At 35.9% G+C, this 18,677-nt stretch overlaps 2 protein-coding genes across 3 annotated transcripts; both read left to right on the forward strand.

Annotated features, from left to right (window-relative positions):
- Nucleotides 1–5,050: 5,050 nt before the first annotated feature.
- On the forward strand, nt 5,051–7,526 carry LOC21394746 (probable indole-3-acetic acid-amido synthetase GH3.1). The gene is made up of 3 exons (XM_010100757.2): nt 5,051–5,511; nt 5,611–5,712; nt 5,870–7,526. The coding sequence occupies exons 1-3, from the start codon at nt 5,192–5,194 to the stop codon at nt 7,233–7,235; spliced, it is 1,788 nt and encodes a 595-aa protein (XP_010099059.1). The 5' UTR covers nt 5,051–5,191; the 3' UTR covers nt 7,236–7,526.
- Nucleotides 7,527–10,932: 3,406 nt separating this feature from the next.
- On the forward strand, nt 10,933–16,870 carry LOC21394747. Of its 2 annotated transcripts, XM_024167378.1 has the most exons (6): nt 10,933–11,255; nt 11,738–11,943; nt 12,289–12,580; nt 12,927–13,034; nt 15,842–16,086; nt 16,444–16,870. In XM_024167378.1, the coding sequence occupies exons 1-6, from the start codon at nt 11,034–11,036 to the stop codon at nt 16,559–16,561; spliced, it is 1,191 nt and encodes a 396-aa protein (XP_024023146.1). In that variant the 5' UTR covers nt 10,933–11,033; the 3' UTR covers nt 16,562–16,870. The 2 variants fall into 2 exon arrangements, with proteins under 2 accessions (XP_024023146.1, XP_024023147.1); XM_024167379.1 differs by lacking the exon at nt 12,927–13,034.
- Nucleotides 16,871–18,677: the final 1,807 nt, after the last annotated feature.

Below are 18,677 nucleotides of genomic sequence, written 5' to 3' on the forward strand. Positions count from 1 at the left end.
TATATATATATATGCGAGCTTCCAATAGTCAAGAGTAACTCAAGAACTTCGTAGCGCAAATATTGACCAGCTCAAAAACCTTGTAATGATGAACCAGAAGAACCGCAAACATAAGAAATATTAATACAAAATTGTATATAAAAAGTCTACTTTAGTTCCATGTGCTTCCAACTTGTATTAAAAAAAATCAGATTCTTCAAAATGCAAATCACGAATTCCGTGTTTGTTTGTTTTTGTCTTTGTTATAAGTGCGTTTTTCGCGCTAATAGTACTATTTGTTGTACGTACTAATACAAAATTTATTTTTTGGAAGGACGTGTGCCAATACAAGTTAGACAAAGAACATTTCATTAATCACCATCACAACTATACTATATGTATAGTTTTTTTTCTTATTTGAAAAAAAAAAAAAAGAAAATTAAGAAATGTATCCCCTTAATTACCTTGCTAGTTGCTTCTTTATAAGCTCGTTGTGCCTTTCTCTTAAAATTTTGTCCTTAAAAAAATATCACAAGTAACTCAATCTAATATAAAATTTTCACATAAATTAATATATTTGCGCACGCACAGTACACATATAATAGCATGCATGGCTCTTCGGTGTGTTATATATGAGTATGGTCACATATATACAATTAATGTTTTCCGACGATCTTAAACATCTCTGTCTGCCCCTTCTTAAGCCTCAATTAATTGTGTACTTACAAAAACAGTATTAGAGACAGCTAAACACCTAAACCCCAATGGATTAATTAAAACCAAGCTCTCTTTTTAAGTTTTAAGGACAAATCATACTCAAATATCTCTACTTCGTGAAACATAAAAAGCGGCTAGTCTGCTGTCATGTTTGATCAATTCAAAACAAGACATTGCGCTGAAAAAACCATCGTCACGAAAGTGATGTAAGCTTAACTCAACCTAATTATTATTAATATTTATCGACCTACATATATATTTAGTGGTCCACCTACTTTTTCTTTTTTTTTCTTTTTTTCTTTCGCCTCCAACAAAGCGCAAAAAGGACGGGCACTTTTCTTGCCCGCTTGCACTTGCACTTTGCTTTGGTATATATCATATATATACTTGTCGAAAAGTCAAGGTCTTCAAAAGCAGATATTTCTCTAAAAACCTAACCATGACAGCTAATTAAAAAGAAAAGCACTTGTGTGGGAGAGAAAAGAAGAGAAAATCAACGGCACTTTTTTCCTCCATCCAGACACTTTATTGATAATTCTGGCCTCCTGACTGCAATGAAAATTACTTTCAAACATATTGACACAAACTGAGCGAACAAAAACTCTCTTCAAAACCGGCAAGAAATCGTGGTGTGGCTGTTGGTACGTGTACGACACCATAATAGACAGGATTTTAGTTTTACGACTCTGAAATAATATTATGCGTACCAAAGTGAGTTAAAAAAAAAAAGGATTAATTTTAAAAATTCCTCCCGAATTATGATTATTTTAACACTTTATCTCTTAAATTTTAAAAAGTAACATCTGTTCCTCCCGAACTTTATTCGTTAACAAGTTTTACCCTTCTGTTATAATGAGTGACGAAATTGTCACGCGTCACATATTTAGTGAGAATTAAAAGCGCAATTACGCTTATATCATCTTAATCAGATAATTTCTTATTTTTTAAATTATATATAATTCTTTCTTCTTTTCATTTTCATTTTTTTTTGTTATGTCGAAAAAAATAGAAGATCGTGAGATCTTCTCCACCTTCAAAGAGTGTGCCTCCCCTGCATATAAAGTAGCTCCACACATGAATATTATACACAAACCAATCATACAAACCTAAAAAACTAATGTCTTGACCTTCTAAAAAAACCATATGATTAAAGAACAAATGAAGTACTCGAATATTCCGCCTCATTTTCCCGCAATTTCTCACCAGCCAAACAAATAAGAGGAGAGATGATAGAGAGAGAGAGAGAGAAAATGAACCAGACCGCATTGGGCTAATCTCAGAGAACCAGCCGGGGATGACGGCGGAGATAGATTTGGGGCTTTGGCGGCGGCGGCGGCATCTTGGTTTTAATCTGTGAGAGATTGGTCTTCGTGTGAAAATGGGTTTTTTTAACGCATTTGAGTTTTTTGAATTGCTTTTTTAATAATCTAGGGTTGTTGCAGGATAATTTACGATAATATTCTCTTCAGATGAGTCATGTACCTGACACGTAGCGATTTTCGTCACTCATTGTAACAGAATGGTAAAACTTGTTAACGAAATAAAACTCAGAAAAAATAGATGTTACTTTTTAAAATTCAAGGAACAAAGTGTTAAAAATGTCATAGTTCGGGGGAAATTTTTGAAATTAATCCAAAAAAAAGATATGACAAGTTCGGAGTATTTACATATAATTGATCTGAATTATGTTTACCAAAGCGTGTTACAAAAAAGTCTTCAAAAGTTGGTTTGTTTTTTGAATGACAGGTTTAGAGTTTTCACCAACTTTTAACATTTGTACTTACACGCGCGTTTTTCTTATTAATTTCTAAACCACACTGATTTTATGAACCAAATTTTCCACAGTTTCGTGAGCCATCAATCTTAATTTTAGGTAGTCGTCCCAAACGGAGCTTGAAAAATTTGTGCACCTAAATTGTATATGATATATATTCACACACACACACATATGCGTCACAAGGAATTAAAATTAAGAAATAGAATTCAAAAACATGTACGGTAACCTCACATGGGGCATCAAATTTCAAATAGTCGAGTTGAAATTGAGGATAATGTAATGTCGGTTGAACCATTATATTATACGTTAGATTCTTCTTAATTATTGCCTAACATAAAATGGAAAAAAAGGGGAAAAAGAATCTTATGACTCATCATATATTTAATAAGCAAGACGGTTGCTAACAGTCTTCCTCAGTTATACCATAGTCGTTTCTGCATGCGAATCAACTGTATTGTCTTGCATTTTTAATTATGCACAGTCCGGTTGGTGAACAACACTACTTCCGCTTTTCGGTTACAAATCCGAAGCTGAAAAACTAATGAAAATTATTCAACTCGTAAATACCTAAAACATTTTTTTTAAAATATTTGTGCTATTTCAAACGAATTTTTTTTTTACAGAAATCAAAGGATATTGGGCATAACTCAATCTAACAAAACCGGCTTATTAGGAGAGGATTGCTCTGACCTTATTAAGTGGATCATGTCAATATCTCTAGTCAATGTGAGATTCTAATACTCCCCCTCACGCACAGCGTGGACCATGCCAAACCGCTGCGAATAAGTCGATATTGGGAGACCCAACATTGTAAATTTGAGTTTGCTCTGATACCATTTTACATAAATCAAAGAATATTTAGTCTAACTCAACCTAATAAAACCGTCTTATTAAGATAGGATTGCTCTCACTTTATTAAATGGATCATATCAATATCTTTAACTAATATGGGATTTTAATAACAACAGAAAGCTAGAATATGATTATTAATATCTTAGTTCTCCTAAAATGATGAGCATGTAAATATATCATATATTGTGTTGAGAATAAAAAAGAGGTCCATCAATCATGCACCAATACAAGGAACCCTGGAGGAAATGAGCCACACGTGATTGCCTCCCCGTAAGACAAATTTGCGAATCTCCTGTGAATCTTATGGCGGTTGTATTCCACTTGTTGTGTCACGATCACTTTTAATTTCTTCGGTCCTACTCTTATAGAATATGTCGTAGCTGCAAAATAATTAAACAAAAATATTATACTAAATACCATAATATTGTTCTTTCTTTTTTTTTTCTTTTTTTTTTTTTAAAATTTTTCATTCAATGGTATGCGGGATGAGCTCGATTAATTCTATAGAACTTGTGTACCGTTGCCTTCAGAAATTTTCTACGCAGCATGGCCCTAAGAGAATAACCATCCACTTGAAAGAGACCATAACATAAATTTTTTTTTTGTCGCTAATAGAGAACATAATGTAATTAACTCTTAGGTAATTATATTAATAATATATATATATATAGCTGAATAGGTTTGACTTTGAAAGAGCACACTAGGGCGAGTAGCTCACTTAAACCGCAAGTTGAGCACGAGTCATAATACAAAAAGAATGATGATGACTTCGTAGTTTGTGAGTTTGAATCTCTCGATAAGATATAGGGGATTTGCTCTTTGTTCTTTATCTATTTTTCCTTTTCTTTGTTTCAAAGGAAAATATATCCCCAAAAAGAAAAGAAAAAAAAAAATTTTAAGAGTCATTAGTTAGAGAATTTATACCCCGATTCGAATCATGATTTATAATTCATTACAATATTTTTTTTCATAAAAAATATATATAAATTAAAAATAATTCTAATATCATGATTCTAATTTATAAACTTAACGTCTTTTTAATTTTTAAATTATTATAAACAAAAGAGTGCAGTTATTTGGGCATCTGTCTCACGTGGAAGTGATGGAACAGTGGAAGCTGCCCCAGTGTGCCGGCAGCCCATCGCTGTCCATGACCAACAATCCTACCAGAAAAGAGCCGCGTGGTTGGGTGACGCGTACCACATTTCAATTCCAACATTTCCAAAGTCCAAATCCCCACCCCACCCCCTTCTCCCCGCTGACATGGCGGTCGCCCAACCCCACATGCCTTCCTCATTTCAGGCCATGTCTACGTGTTGTGGGCCCCTCCTTGTCCCCTCTCTCCACTACACTCGCGCCAGACATATAATTCCTCTCTACCCTCCGACGGCTTTTTCATCCCATATAACAATTCCCCTTCCCTTCCCCTCCCATCCCTATCTCCAAAATTCAATTTCAACCAATAATCCGTTCATTTTACTTATTTGAGTTTAAAATTTAAGTTTTATTATAATAAAAAACTCTCATAAATAATTATATCTAACTTTTTTATTACAGTAAAAAATTCTCACATAAAATCACATCTCAACTCGAATTAAAAATTCAAATCAGCGAACTAAACGGGCCCTAATTCATCTTTTCCTCTTCTGGGTCCCAATTATTACGTGTCACCTGACGTGGCACTTCTGATAAAGCTCCCTCCCACCTATTTATACGCCTTCCCACCCCCTTTGCTCAGTACCACTTTCACCAATACAGCACTTCTTCTTCTTCTTCCTCCTGCTCTCAACGCTCTCTCTGATCTTTTATTCAAATTAAGTCCTTTTTAATAATCTAATTCCTAACTAGAGTAAGAAGGAAAAACAAATGGCTGTTGACTCTGCTCTCTCGTCTCCGCTGGGTCCTCCGGCCTGCGAGAAGGACGCAAAAGCGCTTCAATTCATCGAGGAAATGACCCGCAACGCCGACGCCGTCCAAGAGCGGGTTCTGTCCGAAATCCTGGCCCGGAACGCCGAGACTGAGTACCTGAAACGTTTCGAGCTCGGCGGCTCCACCGACCGCGAAACCTACAAGTCGAAGCTTCCGGTCATCACCTACGAGGATCTTCAGCCGGAAATTCAGCGTATTGCTAACGGGGATCGCTCTGCTATTTTGTCAGCTCACCCTATTTCCGAATTCCTCACCAGGTGAATTACTAACTAAACTTTGTATATTTATATATATATTTTTTCTTTCTTTTTGTGTGGTCAATTCTAATTCTTTATTACAAATATTGGAAATTACAGTTCTGGGACTTCCGCTGGTGAAAGAAAACTCATGCCGACGATTAAGGAAGAGTTGGATCGCCGCCAACTATTATACAGCCTACTAATGCCAGTAATGAACCTGTAAGTTTCAAGCAAAAAAAAAAAAAAAAACCGATAGTCAATTAAAAAAACGTCGCGTTTATCTCAACTAATCATTTAATCTCCTTAATTATTAATTCATTAAAAGACGTGAAGAACTAAACTTTTTTTTTTTAAACAAAAAATTGAAATGTACCAGTTACGTTCCGGGGCTGGACAAAGGCAAAGGTCTATACTTCCTGTTCGTGAAGTCCGAAACAAGGACACCGGGCGGGCTACTGGCCCGGCCTGTTCTGACGAGCTACTACAAGAGCGACCACTTCAAGACCCGCCCTTACGACCCTTACAATGTCTACACCAGCCCCAACGAGGCCATCCTCTGCTCCGACTCCTTCCATAGCATGTACACCCAGATGCTCTGCGGCCTCCTCGAGCGCCACCACGTCCTCCGCCTCGGCGCCGTCTTCGCCTCCGGCCTCATCCGTGCCATCAAGTTCCTCCAGCTCAACTGGTCAAACCTCGCCCGTGACATCCGCTCCGGCACCCTCAACCCCAAAATCTCCGACCCCGCCATCCGCCGCCGCCTCGCCGAAATCCTCGTCCCCGATAACGACCTCGCGGACTTCATCTCCGCCGAGTGTTCAAAGGATAATTGGGAGGGAATCATCACAAGAATCTGGCCCAACACCAAGTACTTGGACGTGATCGTCACCGGTGCAATGGCACAGTACATTCCGACTCTGGAATACTACAGCGCCGGATTACCAATGGCTTGTACCATGTACGCCTCGTCAGAGTGCTATTTCGGCCTGAATTTGAACCCGATGTGCAAGCCCTCGGAAGTGTCCTACACAATAATGCCGAACATGGCATACTTCGAATTCCTCCCTGATTACCACCCGAACTCAAACTCCGAGGAGGTCAAACTCGTTGACCTGGTGGACGTTGAGATCGGGAAGGAGTACGAGCTGGTGATCACGACCTACGCGGGGCTGTACCGGTACAGAGTCGGCGACATCCTCCGAGTCACGGGGTTCCACAACTCGGCGCCGCAATTCCACTTCGTGAGGCGGAAGAACGTCCTCCTTAGCATCGACTCCGACAAGACCGACGAGGCCGAGCTCCAGAAGGCGGTGGAGAACGCGTCGAAGTTGCTGTCTGAGTTCAACACAAGCGTCGTCGAGTACACCAGCTACGCCGACACGAAGACGATCCCGGGGCATTACGTGATCTACTGGGAGCTTCTAGTGAAGGACGCGGCGAACGCCCCGAACGACGACGTTTTGGGGCGGTGTTGTTTGGAGATGGAGGAGTCGCTGAACTCGGTGTACCGACAGGGCCGGGTCGCGGATAACTCGATCGGGCCGCTGGAGATCCGGGTCGTCAAAACGGGGACGTTTGAGGAGCTCATGGATTACGCGATCTCCAGAGGCGCGTCGATCAACCAGTACAAGGTTCCTAGGTGCGTGAACTTCACGCCCATCACGGAGCTCCTGGATTCTAGGGTGGTCTCGTCGCACTTTAGCCTCGCTCTCCCGCACTGGACGCCGGAAAGGAGACGGTAGTTTCGGGTTTGAAAAATCCAGAGTCAACGACGTCGTTTCATGAATTTTTATTTTTATTTTATAGGTTTTTTTTTTTTTTACTGGGGTTGTAGAATTTTTCTTTTATAAAAAAAGTGAGTTTGATTAGGATGTTTCAGGGTCAGGTTTTGTATTTTGGTTCAATTAACTTGTGGAAAAAAGATAAGGATGTGACTTATCAAAAGATGTTCTCGTTCTGTGAATTGTAACTTTTATGTAATGGAGGAAAAAAGAAAAAGAAAAAAAGGAAGTAAAGATCTGTTTTTGGACGAAGCTCTATCCATTCACTGCATGAGATAATTGGCTCTTTCGACCTCCATAATTTTGTCTGCTGAAACTACTGTGCCTCGCTTTATTGTCTTCTTTTATTCTTTTCTTTCTTCCAAAATTATTATAATGGCTCTCTCTTTTTGGAACTTATTATATGCTAAATATTTGTCCTACTTTTTAGTGTAATGTGAATGTAATGTATTAATATGGGCGGCGTAAGTAATATCCTACCTTACATTGTACTATTCCCCTCCAATTATTGTTCCCACTCTACTTAAAACGACTCTATACAATACTAGGAATACTTGGGACTCAAATTTAAAAAAAAAAAAAATGAAAAAAGAAATCTAATTACATCAAGTAACATTCTTAACATATAATCTCTTAAAACTTCTACTTATATAGTAAACTAGCTAGTGATATTCCTCTAATATGCTGGATTAACCAATTATAGCAGTTTTCATTATTGCGTAGCTTGTAAAATTTTAATTAATAGTAAAAACATGCAACTGCACTAAGTTTGTTAGAAAGCAAAATTAACGTTAGATAACTTAATGTATTATAGGTAAGTTTTTCAAAGTTGCAACTTGTCGTGAAATCTTCTTCTTCTTCTTGGTTGCGTTATATATGGATAGTAAATTGATTGAATTATTAATTTAAAAAATAATAATTAAAACTGATATATTTGCATTAATTCCAAATGTCATAGCATGATCATGGTGATATTTCCACCTGTTTACTTTTAAAATTATGGTTGTTCCCTTACCTACATATGATATGACTACATATCGAGTTCTCATGGTTTTTCTTTTTGATCATCACCTGCTATCCTTATGTGTCATCCGGATAAGAAAGCAACGGATAGTGACCCCCAAGAGGAAAATGAAACAACTATCATTTCAAACACTGTTAAAGTAAAAAACTTTGAAAATAACTTTATTTATTTATTTATTTTTTTTGAAGGATGAAAATAACTTTCATTGTAAAGGTAAATTGAAATTCTAGTCGGCAGCAGGAAAGTGGCTAGTAAAGAAAAGAAACAACTCGTGCGAAACGTGTAAATTTTATATATGGTGGTGGGAGAGCTTCATGTACTTGCGCACTTTCCATTTCTCATCATTTCTCCCTTTAAGATGAATTTTTTAACCTTGTGAGTTATAAGTTATCTTTCTGCCTAATTTAAGGCTTTAGTTAACTGTAGTTAATAGAACGTATCAATCCTAAAGATTAAAAATCATTGAAATTGTCACCCTCAAAAAACGAAAAAGTTGTCACTTGTGTTGGCACAATTATGGATCTTGTATTATAGATAGCCACACATCACAAAAGCAAGTAGATAAAGTTCCACATCCTCTCTATAGCCACTTTATCATGACAACATGCCGTTTTTTAGATGGCATTCAAAAATTCAAAGCAGGAAAAATGATATTACAAGAACAGTACCAATGACAAGAACAATAACATTAGCCTGCCTTTACATTTAGAAGAAAACTAGTATGAACTTTTAATTTTTCAGTTTTTTTTTGTTTTTTCATATAATTTTGGTTTTTTCAAGCTTGTTTCAATAATTTCAACTATTTCTAAGGCGATGATAGTATGGTGATAAGGTTTTCCACCCTTTACACAGCCATATATAGCTAGGCAGCTATTTATTGGTGTGATATATTATATGTGGAATGGTGATAGGATGATTAGCTAAGAACTTTCGAATTATGAGTGTTTGTCTCTCATCTGTCTTGACTAAATTGGTATATGATTTTGTATCGGCATGCAGATCTAGATTAATAACCAATATAGATCAAACAATATATATTTTTCTGAGAAAGTTGTTGGAAATAACACATGATTACAAACCTTATGAGAATAATATATACATAGAAAGATATTCTGAAAATTTTCAACTTTGTTTTTTGTCTTGTGTTTTTAAGTAAAAAAGAAGTACATTTAGAAGAAACACATTAGAGGCACTGTTTTTAATATGTTTAGCTTATTTTGTAATTTTTAGAAGGAAATAATTGTTTTTTTTTTTCAGAGTACGGTATTTTCTACTACACAATCGAGCAAATTATTTATGATAACTAATTTAGTTTTTGACATGTTGTTTCTAGATTTTTCTAATCGTTATTAAGGGGATAAAATTCAAATATCCCACTCGAAGTTTGGCCGACATCTCCATATGTGAACTACAAAAATAATATCTCAACAAACTTCTCCTAGTTTGATTTTTTTTATTTAAAAAAAAAGGAGATAACATCATAAACCAAAGTACCTAATTTATTTTTGAAAAAATTCAAAGGAAAAATCATCAATAGTTACTTCCTCGAAGAAAAAGAAGTCCATTGATAATTACTTTTAACCTCCGTTTGATTTTATTGAAGTATTTTTTTTTTAAAGAAGATTTTAGTTTGAATTGTCTTTTGGTAAACACCTCTAGCAAGTAGCAACAAACAATTAACTTCTAATAAAACATTTTATCTCAAAAAAAAAAAAAAAAACGACATATTGGTTTCTATTTAATTTGAATTATCTTTATTGGTTTGGTAAACACCTCGCAAGTAGCAACAAGCAATTAACTTTTCAATAAAACGTTTTATCTAATAAATAAATAAAATAAATGACATGCCGCTTTATATTTAAAATAAAATGCATTATCTAAAAAAAACTTTTTAAAAAACGATGATCGTGTTTGAAATTAATTCTGTTTTTATTTTTTACGTTTTTTGAGAAAGAAAAAATGAAAACGTTTTCAAAACGGCGTTTGACGCAATAAAGATAAAAAATAAAAATAAAAATAATTTTTTAATTTAATGTAAAATGAGAGAAAAATAAAAAATAATTTTTAATCATTTTTTTACTTTTATTTTTTTCTCTCTTGAGTAAAAAGAGAGATATATATTAATGAGATTTTTTATATTAAAAATTATCTTTTAATAAAATTAATAAACACATTTTTAAAAATAATTTTTATTTAAAATTAAAAATATTTTTATTTTTAATTTTATATAAAAAATAAAATTATTTTCAAACGAATTTCAAATCACGTTTTATTCCTAGACGACCTCAGACTTTCGGAGGAAGAAAAAAGACGGTGTTGAATTTGATCCATCACGTCTCAGACTTTCCTTTTTCTAAAAACCGTTGAAAGTGTTTAATGCATGATTCACCTCCCGGAATATGTTTCACAACTTTCGCTGTAAATAAAACGCCAAAGAAGTAAGGGAAAAAAAAAAAAAGAAAAAAAGACGGCTGTTTTGTTCACAGATTGAAGTAACAAAACAGAAGTAAACGTAAAAAAAAAGTCAACGTTTTATCACCAGCTGTGGAACCAGTATCTATTCGCGTTCCGACGTCGTTTCGTCCGTTTGTTTGTTTCTTCTTCAACTGTGGTTTGTGTGGTTACGCTTAATTAATAGAGAGAGGAGAGAGGAGAGAGAGAGACGCGACGGAAAGTGAGAGAGAGAGAGAAGAAAGAGAGAGTGAAAAGGTTGGTGGTGGTGGTGGCTGTTTGCCATGGCAACCCTTCCCTCCATCCTTTCCTCCTCTTCTTCTTCTTCTCTTCTTCCTCTGCACCGTCCCTCTCTACCCCGCTCTCGTTCCTCGCTATGTTTCTTCCCTCTCCGGTCCTCCTCACCAGCTTCTAGAAAGTTCCAAACCCTAGTTCGAGCTTCCTCTGCTCCTTCTTTCGGCGATCTCAGCTCCAACTTCCGCTCTTCTCGATTTGAATCCTCCAAGGTTAGCAATTTCCTCTTTCTTCTTCTTTATTGATCGTTTTCTGGTTTCATTTGTTCGTAGTTTCGATGGGATTCGTTCGGCATTGCCTTTGCTTGAATTTGGGTTTTTTAAAGCTCCCGTGGATTCCGACAAACTTTTATCTAAGTTAAGAAGTAAGAATTAGAATCATTGAATTCGATTCGCTCGATATTGCCTTTGCTTGAATAAGAGTGTTTTTTTTTTTTTAGCTAGTGAACTTTAATCTAGGTTAAGAACTAGAATCAGTGAATCATAGTTACAAAAGGCAGGACTTTCAGCTTAGCTTTGCTTTTCTGCATTTACATTTTTTTTTAAACCAAATCCTCGTTTATATTGGTGATATGTTGATATTTTTGTAATTCTTTTATTAGGAGTGGATGATGGGTTCTTCTATACATGTTTTGAATTGGGATGGGATTTACTTAGTTCTTGACAATGATTTTGTGGTTTATGTTTCTATTCAGAAATCGGCTCTGTCAAATTTGATACACGAGATAGAACCATTGGACGTGAGTCTGATTCAGAAAGATGTTCCACCGGCCACTGTGGACGCCATGAAGAGGACTATCTCCGGCATGCTGGGCTTACTTCCGTCTGACCAATTTCAAGTGCTTATTGAGGCTTTATGGGAACCCCTATCCAAGTTGTTGGTTTCTTCTATGATGACTGGGTATGTTTGTTAATCTTTTGAGTCTCGTTTGTGCCTTAATGATTATTTAGTTTTTGAGTGAATGGAAGAGAAGTGAGTATGAAATTGATCACTCTCGTAACAATTTTGGTTACTTTTGAGGCTGCACCAGGTCCATGCTCGTTGTTGTCTCTGTGTTAAGAGCTATTGAAGCTTAATTTAGTTCTTCTGGTGTTTAGACATGAATAAGTTAAATATTTGCTGTAAGTTTAGCATTTAGTGCACGGCTTAGAAGCTATGGAATATCGGATTGTACTTTGGCGTTTTCTTCAATTATACTTGTTGAAATAAAGGAGACACGTGAACAGTTTTCTTCTACAATTGCAGGTATACATTACGAAATGCTGAGTATAGGCTTTGCCTAAAAAAAAATTTTGATGCTTGTGAAGAAAATCTTGAAAAAGAAAGGATGGAAAGTTCTAAATTTGATGTACAAGGAATGTTGCGTGAAAGCGCTAGTACAATCAAACCATCTGCAAAAGATGAGCTATCATCTAAATCTGGAAAGATCTGTGTAGATCCTTCTAAGAATAATGAAAAACAAGGCCTTGGTGATATGTCCCCTGAAGCTCAAGAATATATTCAGCAGTTGCGGTCACAGTTATCGTCTGTTAAAAAGGTATGTGGAAAGCATTCTTACAGATAAATACATATATTTTTAGTCCTCAATGTTTATGTGGTTGCAGCCTGGTACATTTGGGAAGTAGTGCTTTTATCAGCTAGAGAAAATTAGTTGGCATATCCGGCTTTTCTTTTGACTGAAGATCCGTGGCTGTTGTGTTTTCCATGAGATTCCCTTGATGACAGCATGAACCCTCCACTTTCCCCTAGAGTCAATGGCAAATCTTGTCATTTCTTCTTCTTCTTCTTCTTCCTTTAATCATTGATGATGTTGAAGTGAAGCTACAGCATGCCCTCCATAAAGTATAAATTAATTTAGTTTTTCCCTCTTTCATTTTCTTAAGGAGCTCCACGAAGTTAAAAGGAGAAGTGCTGCTCTCCAGATGCAGCAGTTTGTTGGAGAAGAAAAGAATGATTTACTGGACTATTTGAGATCACTACAACCAGAAAAGGTACTACCAAAAGTTCTTCTATTTAGTGTGCTTACCCTTTTTCCAACGTGGCCAAAATTCAGCTTTAATCACTCTCTTTTATCTCTCGCAATGTCCTATGGCTAAAGAAAGTTTTTGCAGTCTTTCACCAATCTGATGATTTTGCGTTCCAATGCTAGTTACACTTTAAATGCACTGTAACACATAGCTCTCTCTCCCTCTCTCCAGAAAGCATAACATGGACTTGATAGCTGGGCGTTTTGATGTTCTATTATAAGCCTTTAGTTTGTTAAAAGTTCCTTAAACTCACCTCCTTTGGCCAAAAGGCAAAAAGGACGAGAACATGACTTTAAGTTAACCAACCTACCAATTTTATTCTCCTTCACAATACAGCCTAAATGGAATAGTAGTCTTATCTATTTTTTCTAAATTCATAGAGTTAACCTTGCAAGTAGATTTGACTGCTACCAAAATCCTACTTTATGTTGTGTTCGTTATGCGGACAGATGCATAGAAGTTCATGGCGGTTCATTTGATCTAATTAGCACTTTTTAGTTTCATCCAATCCAATATGCACTTGTGTGGTTTTCCCAAAAGGCCAAAACTACATCCAATTCTATCTGCATCGGTTTCTTTGATCTGTTACTTAAAACTCATAACGTAGTAGTCTTATCTATTTTTTCTAAATTCATAGAGTTAACCTTGCAAGTAGATTTGACTGCTACCAAAATCCTACTTGATGTTGTGTTCGTTATGCGGACAGATGCATAGAAGTTCATGGGGGTTCATTTGATCTAATTAGCACTTTTTAGTTTCATTCAATCCAATATGCACTTGTGTGGTTTTCCCAAAAGGCCAAAACTACATCCAATCCTATCCGCATCGGTTTCTTTGATCTGTTACTTAGGCCCCGTTCATTTCATCGATTCGAGTTTTGCTACAGTAAAAAACTCTCAGAAACAGTCACATTTAACTTTTTTGCTACAGTAAAAAGCTATCACATAAAGTCATATCTCAGCTCGAATTGAAAACTCGAATCAGCGAACTAAACGAATCCTTAAAACTCATAAAGTTAAGTTTTGGACTGATATTTCCAATTTTTCCCCCCAGAAAAGACGTCTAACTCTAAAGCCGCACAATTAACTTAAACTCATAGAATCATAAGTTAAGACTAGTTTCAAAATCATCCAAATCATCTGACATGAATAAAAAGTCAAATGCGGTACATAGTTCAACATAAATCCATTACGTAATGCGGATCGGTTTGGACCTGTTAATTCTTTTTCCTCAGTCCATTACCAATTTGCACTTGATTGGTTTTCAGAAATGGCAACCGATCCAACCAGTAGTTATTTGGTTATCCCCACTTTGTGGACTGGATTGGATGGTTGAATTTGGTATTTGCAAATTTTGGACAGCTAGTGAAACTATGAAAGCAGTTTGCTAATTCCTAATTACATTAACGTGCATTTAAGATATGTCTGTCGCACTCTTTTGCTGATCAAATCAAATTCATTTCTTGAAATGTTTATTGTTGACGGTGAAATCTCGTCAACAGAAATAGGCCGGGTCACCTCTAGGTATCCCGTTGGATTACCGCCTTGATATTGACTGGATACTCAGTTTATGCAATGAAGTGTTTGTGGTATTTTTGGAGTTGGTGAGCAATATGAGAAAATATGCTTGAAGTAGAAGAACGCACGAAATTTATAGTGGTTCACTCTGTTAATGAAGAGCTACATCCACTGTAGTGTTGTATTCCTTTTGAGATTATTACAATTTACATCTTAGTTATTCTCTCGTTTTTTCTCTCTCAAGAAGCGAACCCCTTTCCTGTATGGGGCTTCGCCCCTTTTATAGCTGAGCTTCCTTCGTCGGGTGGGTCTCCTTTGTAGGCAGAAGCACTCAAGTGGTCTGCCTTTCTAGGCCTAGACCGTAGCCTACTAATTACTTTGCGAACTGTTCACTCAGCCAATTAGTCTCCTATTACGGCTCTGTGCGTACCTGTAACCCTTTTCTGTCCCCCGTAGGGCGGTTTAAGGGTTTGCAATTAATGCCTGCACTGCAGACATCCCCCACTTCTGTACGCAACTTGCGATGTCAGGCTTTCCCCTTTTGGGGCATTCCTCTCGCCGTCTCTGTTTGCTCAGTCTAGTTGTCTTTCTTGGCAATTGATTTTCTCCCGAAGGATTTCCGTCGCAAGGTCGACGGTACGACCTGTCGTCGTCATGAGGAGTCGGCGTCCTAAGTTGGGCTTCCTTTGCAGCAAAAGGAAAGGGGGTCCCAAACGTCGAGGGTTGTTGTCTTTTGAGGAAAAGTAAGGCCACGTGTCACACTGTTCTTCTTCCACGCGTCATCTACATTTTCCCACACAACATTTATCACGCTCCAAGATCCTAACAACTTTACATATAATTTCAAGTTAGCCGTTGACATCCTCTTTATGTTATGTACGACTGTACACATATTGAAATGTTCTGCTGACAACTTTTAGTCTAATTTATGGCAATGGATGTATAGGGATAAAGTGTGGCTTTTGGTTGACTATTGGACTCCTTAGTGCAAATTATCAGGTTACCGCAACTTCTACCCGTCTTTATGAGATTGGCTGATGGCTTCTTCTATCCTTCAAATGTTTATGTTTATGTTTTATTTTATTTTATTTTATTTTTATTTATTTATTTATTTTAAGGGTTAGCTAAAATCCTGGGCCTGTTTGCAACTTTCAATATGTTCATTTTATCACTTCTTTGAACAGCTTGCGTTGTTTTATTTTGCATATTCTTCCAGTTTTCTGTTTGGCACTGAATCAAGTTCTGTTTGTGTAGGTAGCAGAGTTGTCAGAACCTACATCTCCTGAACTGAAAGAAATGATCCACTCAGTTGTCCATGGTCTTCTTGCAACCCTATCTCCAAGAATGCATTCCAAGGTGCCTCCGCTGTCAGAGAATACCACGACTGGAACAGTGAGTGCGGAGGGTGGAGATTGTGCTGAAATTGTTGAAAACACTTCGCTTCAATTTCAGCCCCTTATTTTGTTGACTCGAGACTATCTTGCAAGACTACTCTTCTGGTTAGGCCAACTCATTTCTCTATTTTCTCAACCAGCTATATTTTTTATAAAAAAATTTATTATTGCTGTTATTGTTATCATTATTATTTATCCTCATGTTTGAATGCTTGATTAATCATCTGAGGCCTATAATTTGAACAACAATAACTGATCAAATTATTGCACCATCCGGTTGTCACATTACTTATACTTCTCTTTCTTATCTATGCACAAAAAGGTCGTGTTTAGGAAAGATGGTGATATAGTGTCACATTCCATATTTAAAGTATTTCAGGCATTGTGCAGTTTTAAGATGTGTTTCAGGAAAAACTAAAGACGACGATTTTTCGCTGATTCTTTATTTTTTTTCTTCTTAAGGTGCATGCTATTGGGACACTACCTCAGGGGACTTGAGTATCGAATGGAGCTAATGGAACTTCTATCCCTGAGAAGCGATTCTGAAGGTGATACAGATTATGGCAAGCAAGCTGCTTGAGAGTTTTCAAATTGTTACACATGTCTTAATCCTTTTATTCTCTATTTGATTTTCAGTGGTGCAAGCCGCTACATTTTTACCATCTTTGCTCTCATTGTGTCCAAAATAATACGCGTTGATCATGCTTCGTTTAAGTTTATATAATTAATGTTATCGTTGTTTTCTGAGAACGTGATGATATGGTCGATTTTCCCTCTGGCTCTGGGCAAAAACAAATCTGAAACAAAAGTTAAGAATGATCGCGTTGACTTCCTTGTATGACATTGTTCTACTCGACCATGTATAATTAGAATATTTTTCTTTTCCATGAGACTGAACATTGTTCTACTTCTAATTGCGCCTGCAAGGCTTCTGCAGCTTTTTTAAGGCTCTGTTCAAACCAGTAATTTGATAACCGTCATGTTTCAAACCCACGAGCCAAACGGTTAGTCTACCAATTCTATCGATGTAGTTAGTTTTGGTAAATTCCATTGTAGGAATTAGGAAATAAGTATTGGTATTGTGTGTTTATTACTGTGAATTAAATATATTTAATTGGATTAAAAGGAAATCTGGTTGAGATCTGATGATTAAAATATACTAAATTCCTGGCAAGGTATTTTTCGTAGGAGAATTTCTCATCAGGCTCTGTTAATGAAGAGTATGCATCGTAAGAATTTTTTTCATAACTTATAATTTGGTACCAAAATTTCATATAGCATGTGCCGAATGTTACATAACAAAAGCACTGATTGTAAAGTGATTCTCTGCACAATATTAAAAATTCGACAAGGCATCAAAGGTGTATATAATAACAAGCTTTTCTCAGCATGGAACTTTACAAGATGTGTTGCTTTGCCAATATACTCAAGTGCTCGTCACCGCCTACAAATCAACTGTAAAAGCTGATTGTTTCTTCCGGAGTCAAGATAACCTTAAAAATGAAGCCAATTTTCCATAGACTATATCGAGTTATATTATGATGATAACACAACATGCCAGCGAAAAGAAAAAATTAACATACAAAATGATACATTTTAAGTAGCAGTGTAGCACCAAATCACCAAATCTCCAAATCTAATAACTATTAAGCCCTATCAAGAATGAACACATCAAGGTTAGCTAATTTAACTTCTGTTCTTTTGATAGATAATATAAACAACTTTGCCAAAATCTTGAGTTCTAACCATACTCTTAAGGGATTAGCAAAAAAAAAAAAAAAATAAAAAAAATAGAATAAATAAAAATCCTAGTACTCGTAAAAGGGGTTCTTGCTTTCCTTGTATTCTCATATTTTATTATCCGATTAAAGTCACAGAACACGTTGCTCTCAAATTTCGTGCCAAGTTATTGAGTCCTTGCTTTTTTTTGTTTTTTGTTTTTTTGTTTTTGTTTTTTGCCTACGCATTATTAGTATGTACTTTTCCATTCTAGACCCTTTTTTTATCGGAGCTTAGTTTAAAACAAAAATGATTTCAATGAAGTACCATGAACCAAACATGCAACACAGCATTATTGAGTTACATTAGCAAAGCTAGTAAAATTGAACTATGATATTAACAAGTTAATTAACTGTAGTTTATTCTTTATGATATGTCTTGACTCTTGAATCAAATCTCCTCTCCTCTCTGTGTAACTGTATGCAAGTGTGCAGATTGCAATAACAATATTATCTTTCATTACCTTTATTAATAATATAATATTATGGTTTTTGTTACTGGTAATGATATTAGTGAAGGGTAGATGGTATTAATTCTTGATAGTAATAACTCAATAAAATGAAATATTAATGGTAGTAGTTTAGTAGTAGATTCTATGTTTGATAAAAAGGAAAAACCAAAGACGAAAGTATATCATTTGACAATGTTACGAAAGGCAAATTACGCTTTTTCCAACAATACCTTTTCTTGGGAAATTAAAAAACCCTTTCCTTCTTTAATTTTGAAAGATGATAAGTGTTGAGGTAGCATTTCGTCAATAAAATTATGCTGGATTACCTCTCAATGGTCCGTTGAGTTATCGGTTAAAACTAATTATTTTCTTAGATTTATGCAACTGATAGTGTTTATTTTTTAGGTATATTGTAAGATGTATTAATTTGTTGTTATAACGGAAGTAAAGAGACACACGAATTTAT

The sequence above is a fragment of the Morus notabilis genome, unplaced genomic scaffold (assembly GCF_000414095.1).
Source record: "Morus notabilis unplaced genomic scaffold, ASM41409v2 Scaffold28, whole genome shotgun sequence".
Taxonomy (NCBI): Eukaryota; Viridiplantae; Streptophyta; class Magnoliopsida; order Rosales; family Moraceae; genus Morus; species Morus notabilis.

Coding starts and splice junctions, on each gene's coding strand:
- LOC21394746 (XM_010100757.2), top strand. CDS start 5,192: ATGGCTGTTGACTCTGCTCTCTCGTCTCCGCTGGGTCCTCCGGCCTGC. Junction 5,512..5,610: donor ATTTCCGAATTCCTCACCAG/GTGAATTACTAA, acceptor TGGAAATTACAG/TTCTGGGACTTCCGCTGGTG. Junction 5,713..5,869: donor CTAATGCCAGTAATGAACCT/GTAAGTTTCAAG, acceptor GAAATGTACCAG/TTACGTTCCGGGGCTGGACA.
- LOC21394747 (XM_024167378.1), top strand. CDS start 11,034: ATGGCAACCCTTCCCTCCATCCTTTCCTCCTCTTCTTCTTCTTCTCTT. Junction 13,035..15,841: donor GATCACTACAACCAGAAAAG/GTACTACCAAAA, acceptor CTGTTTGTGTAG/GTAGCAGAGTTGTCAGAACC. Junction 16,087..16,443: donor CTTGCAAGACTACTCTTCTG/GTTAGGCCAACT, acceptor TTTCTTCTTAAG/GTGCATGCTATTGGGACACT.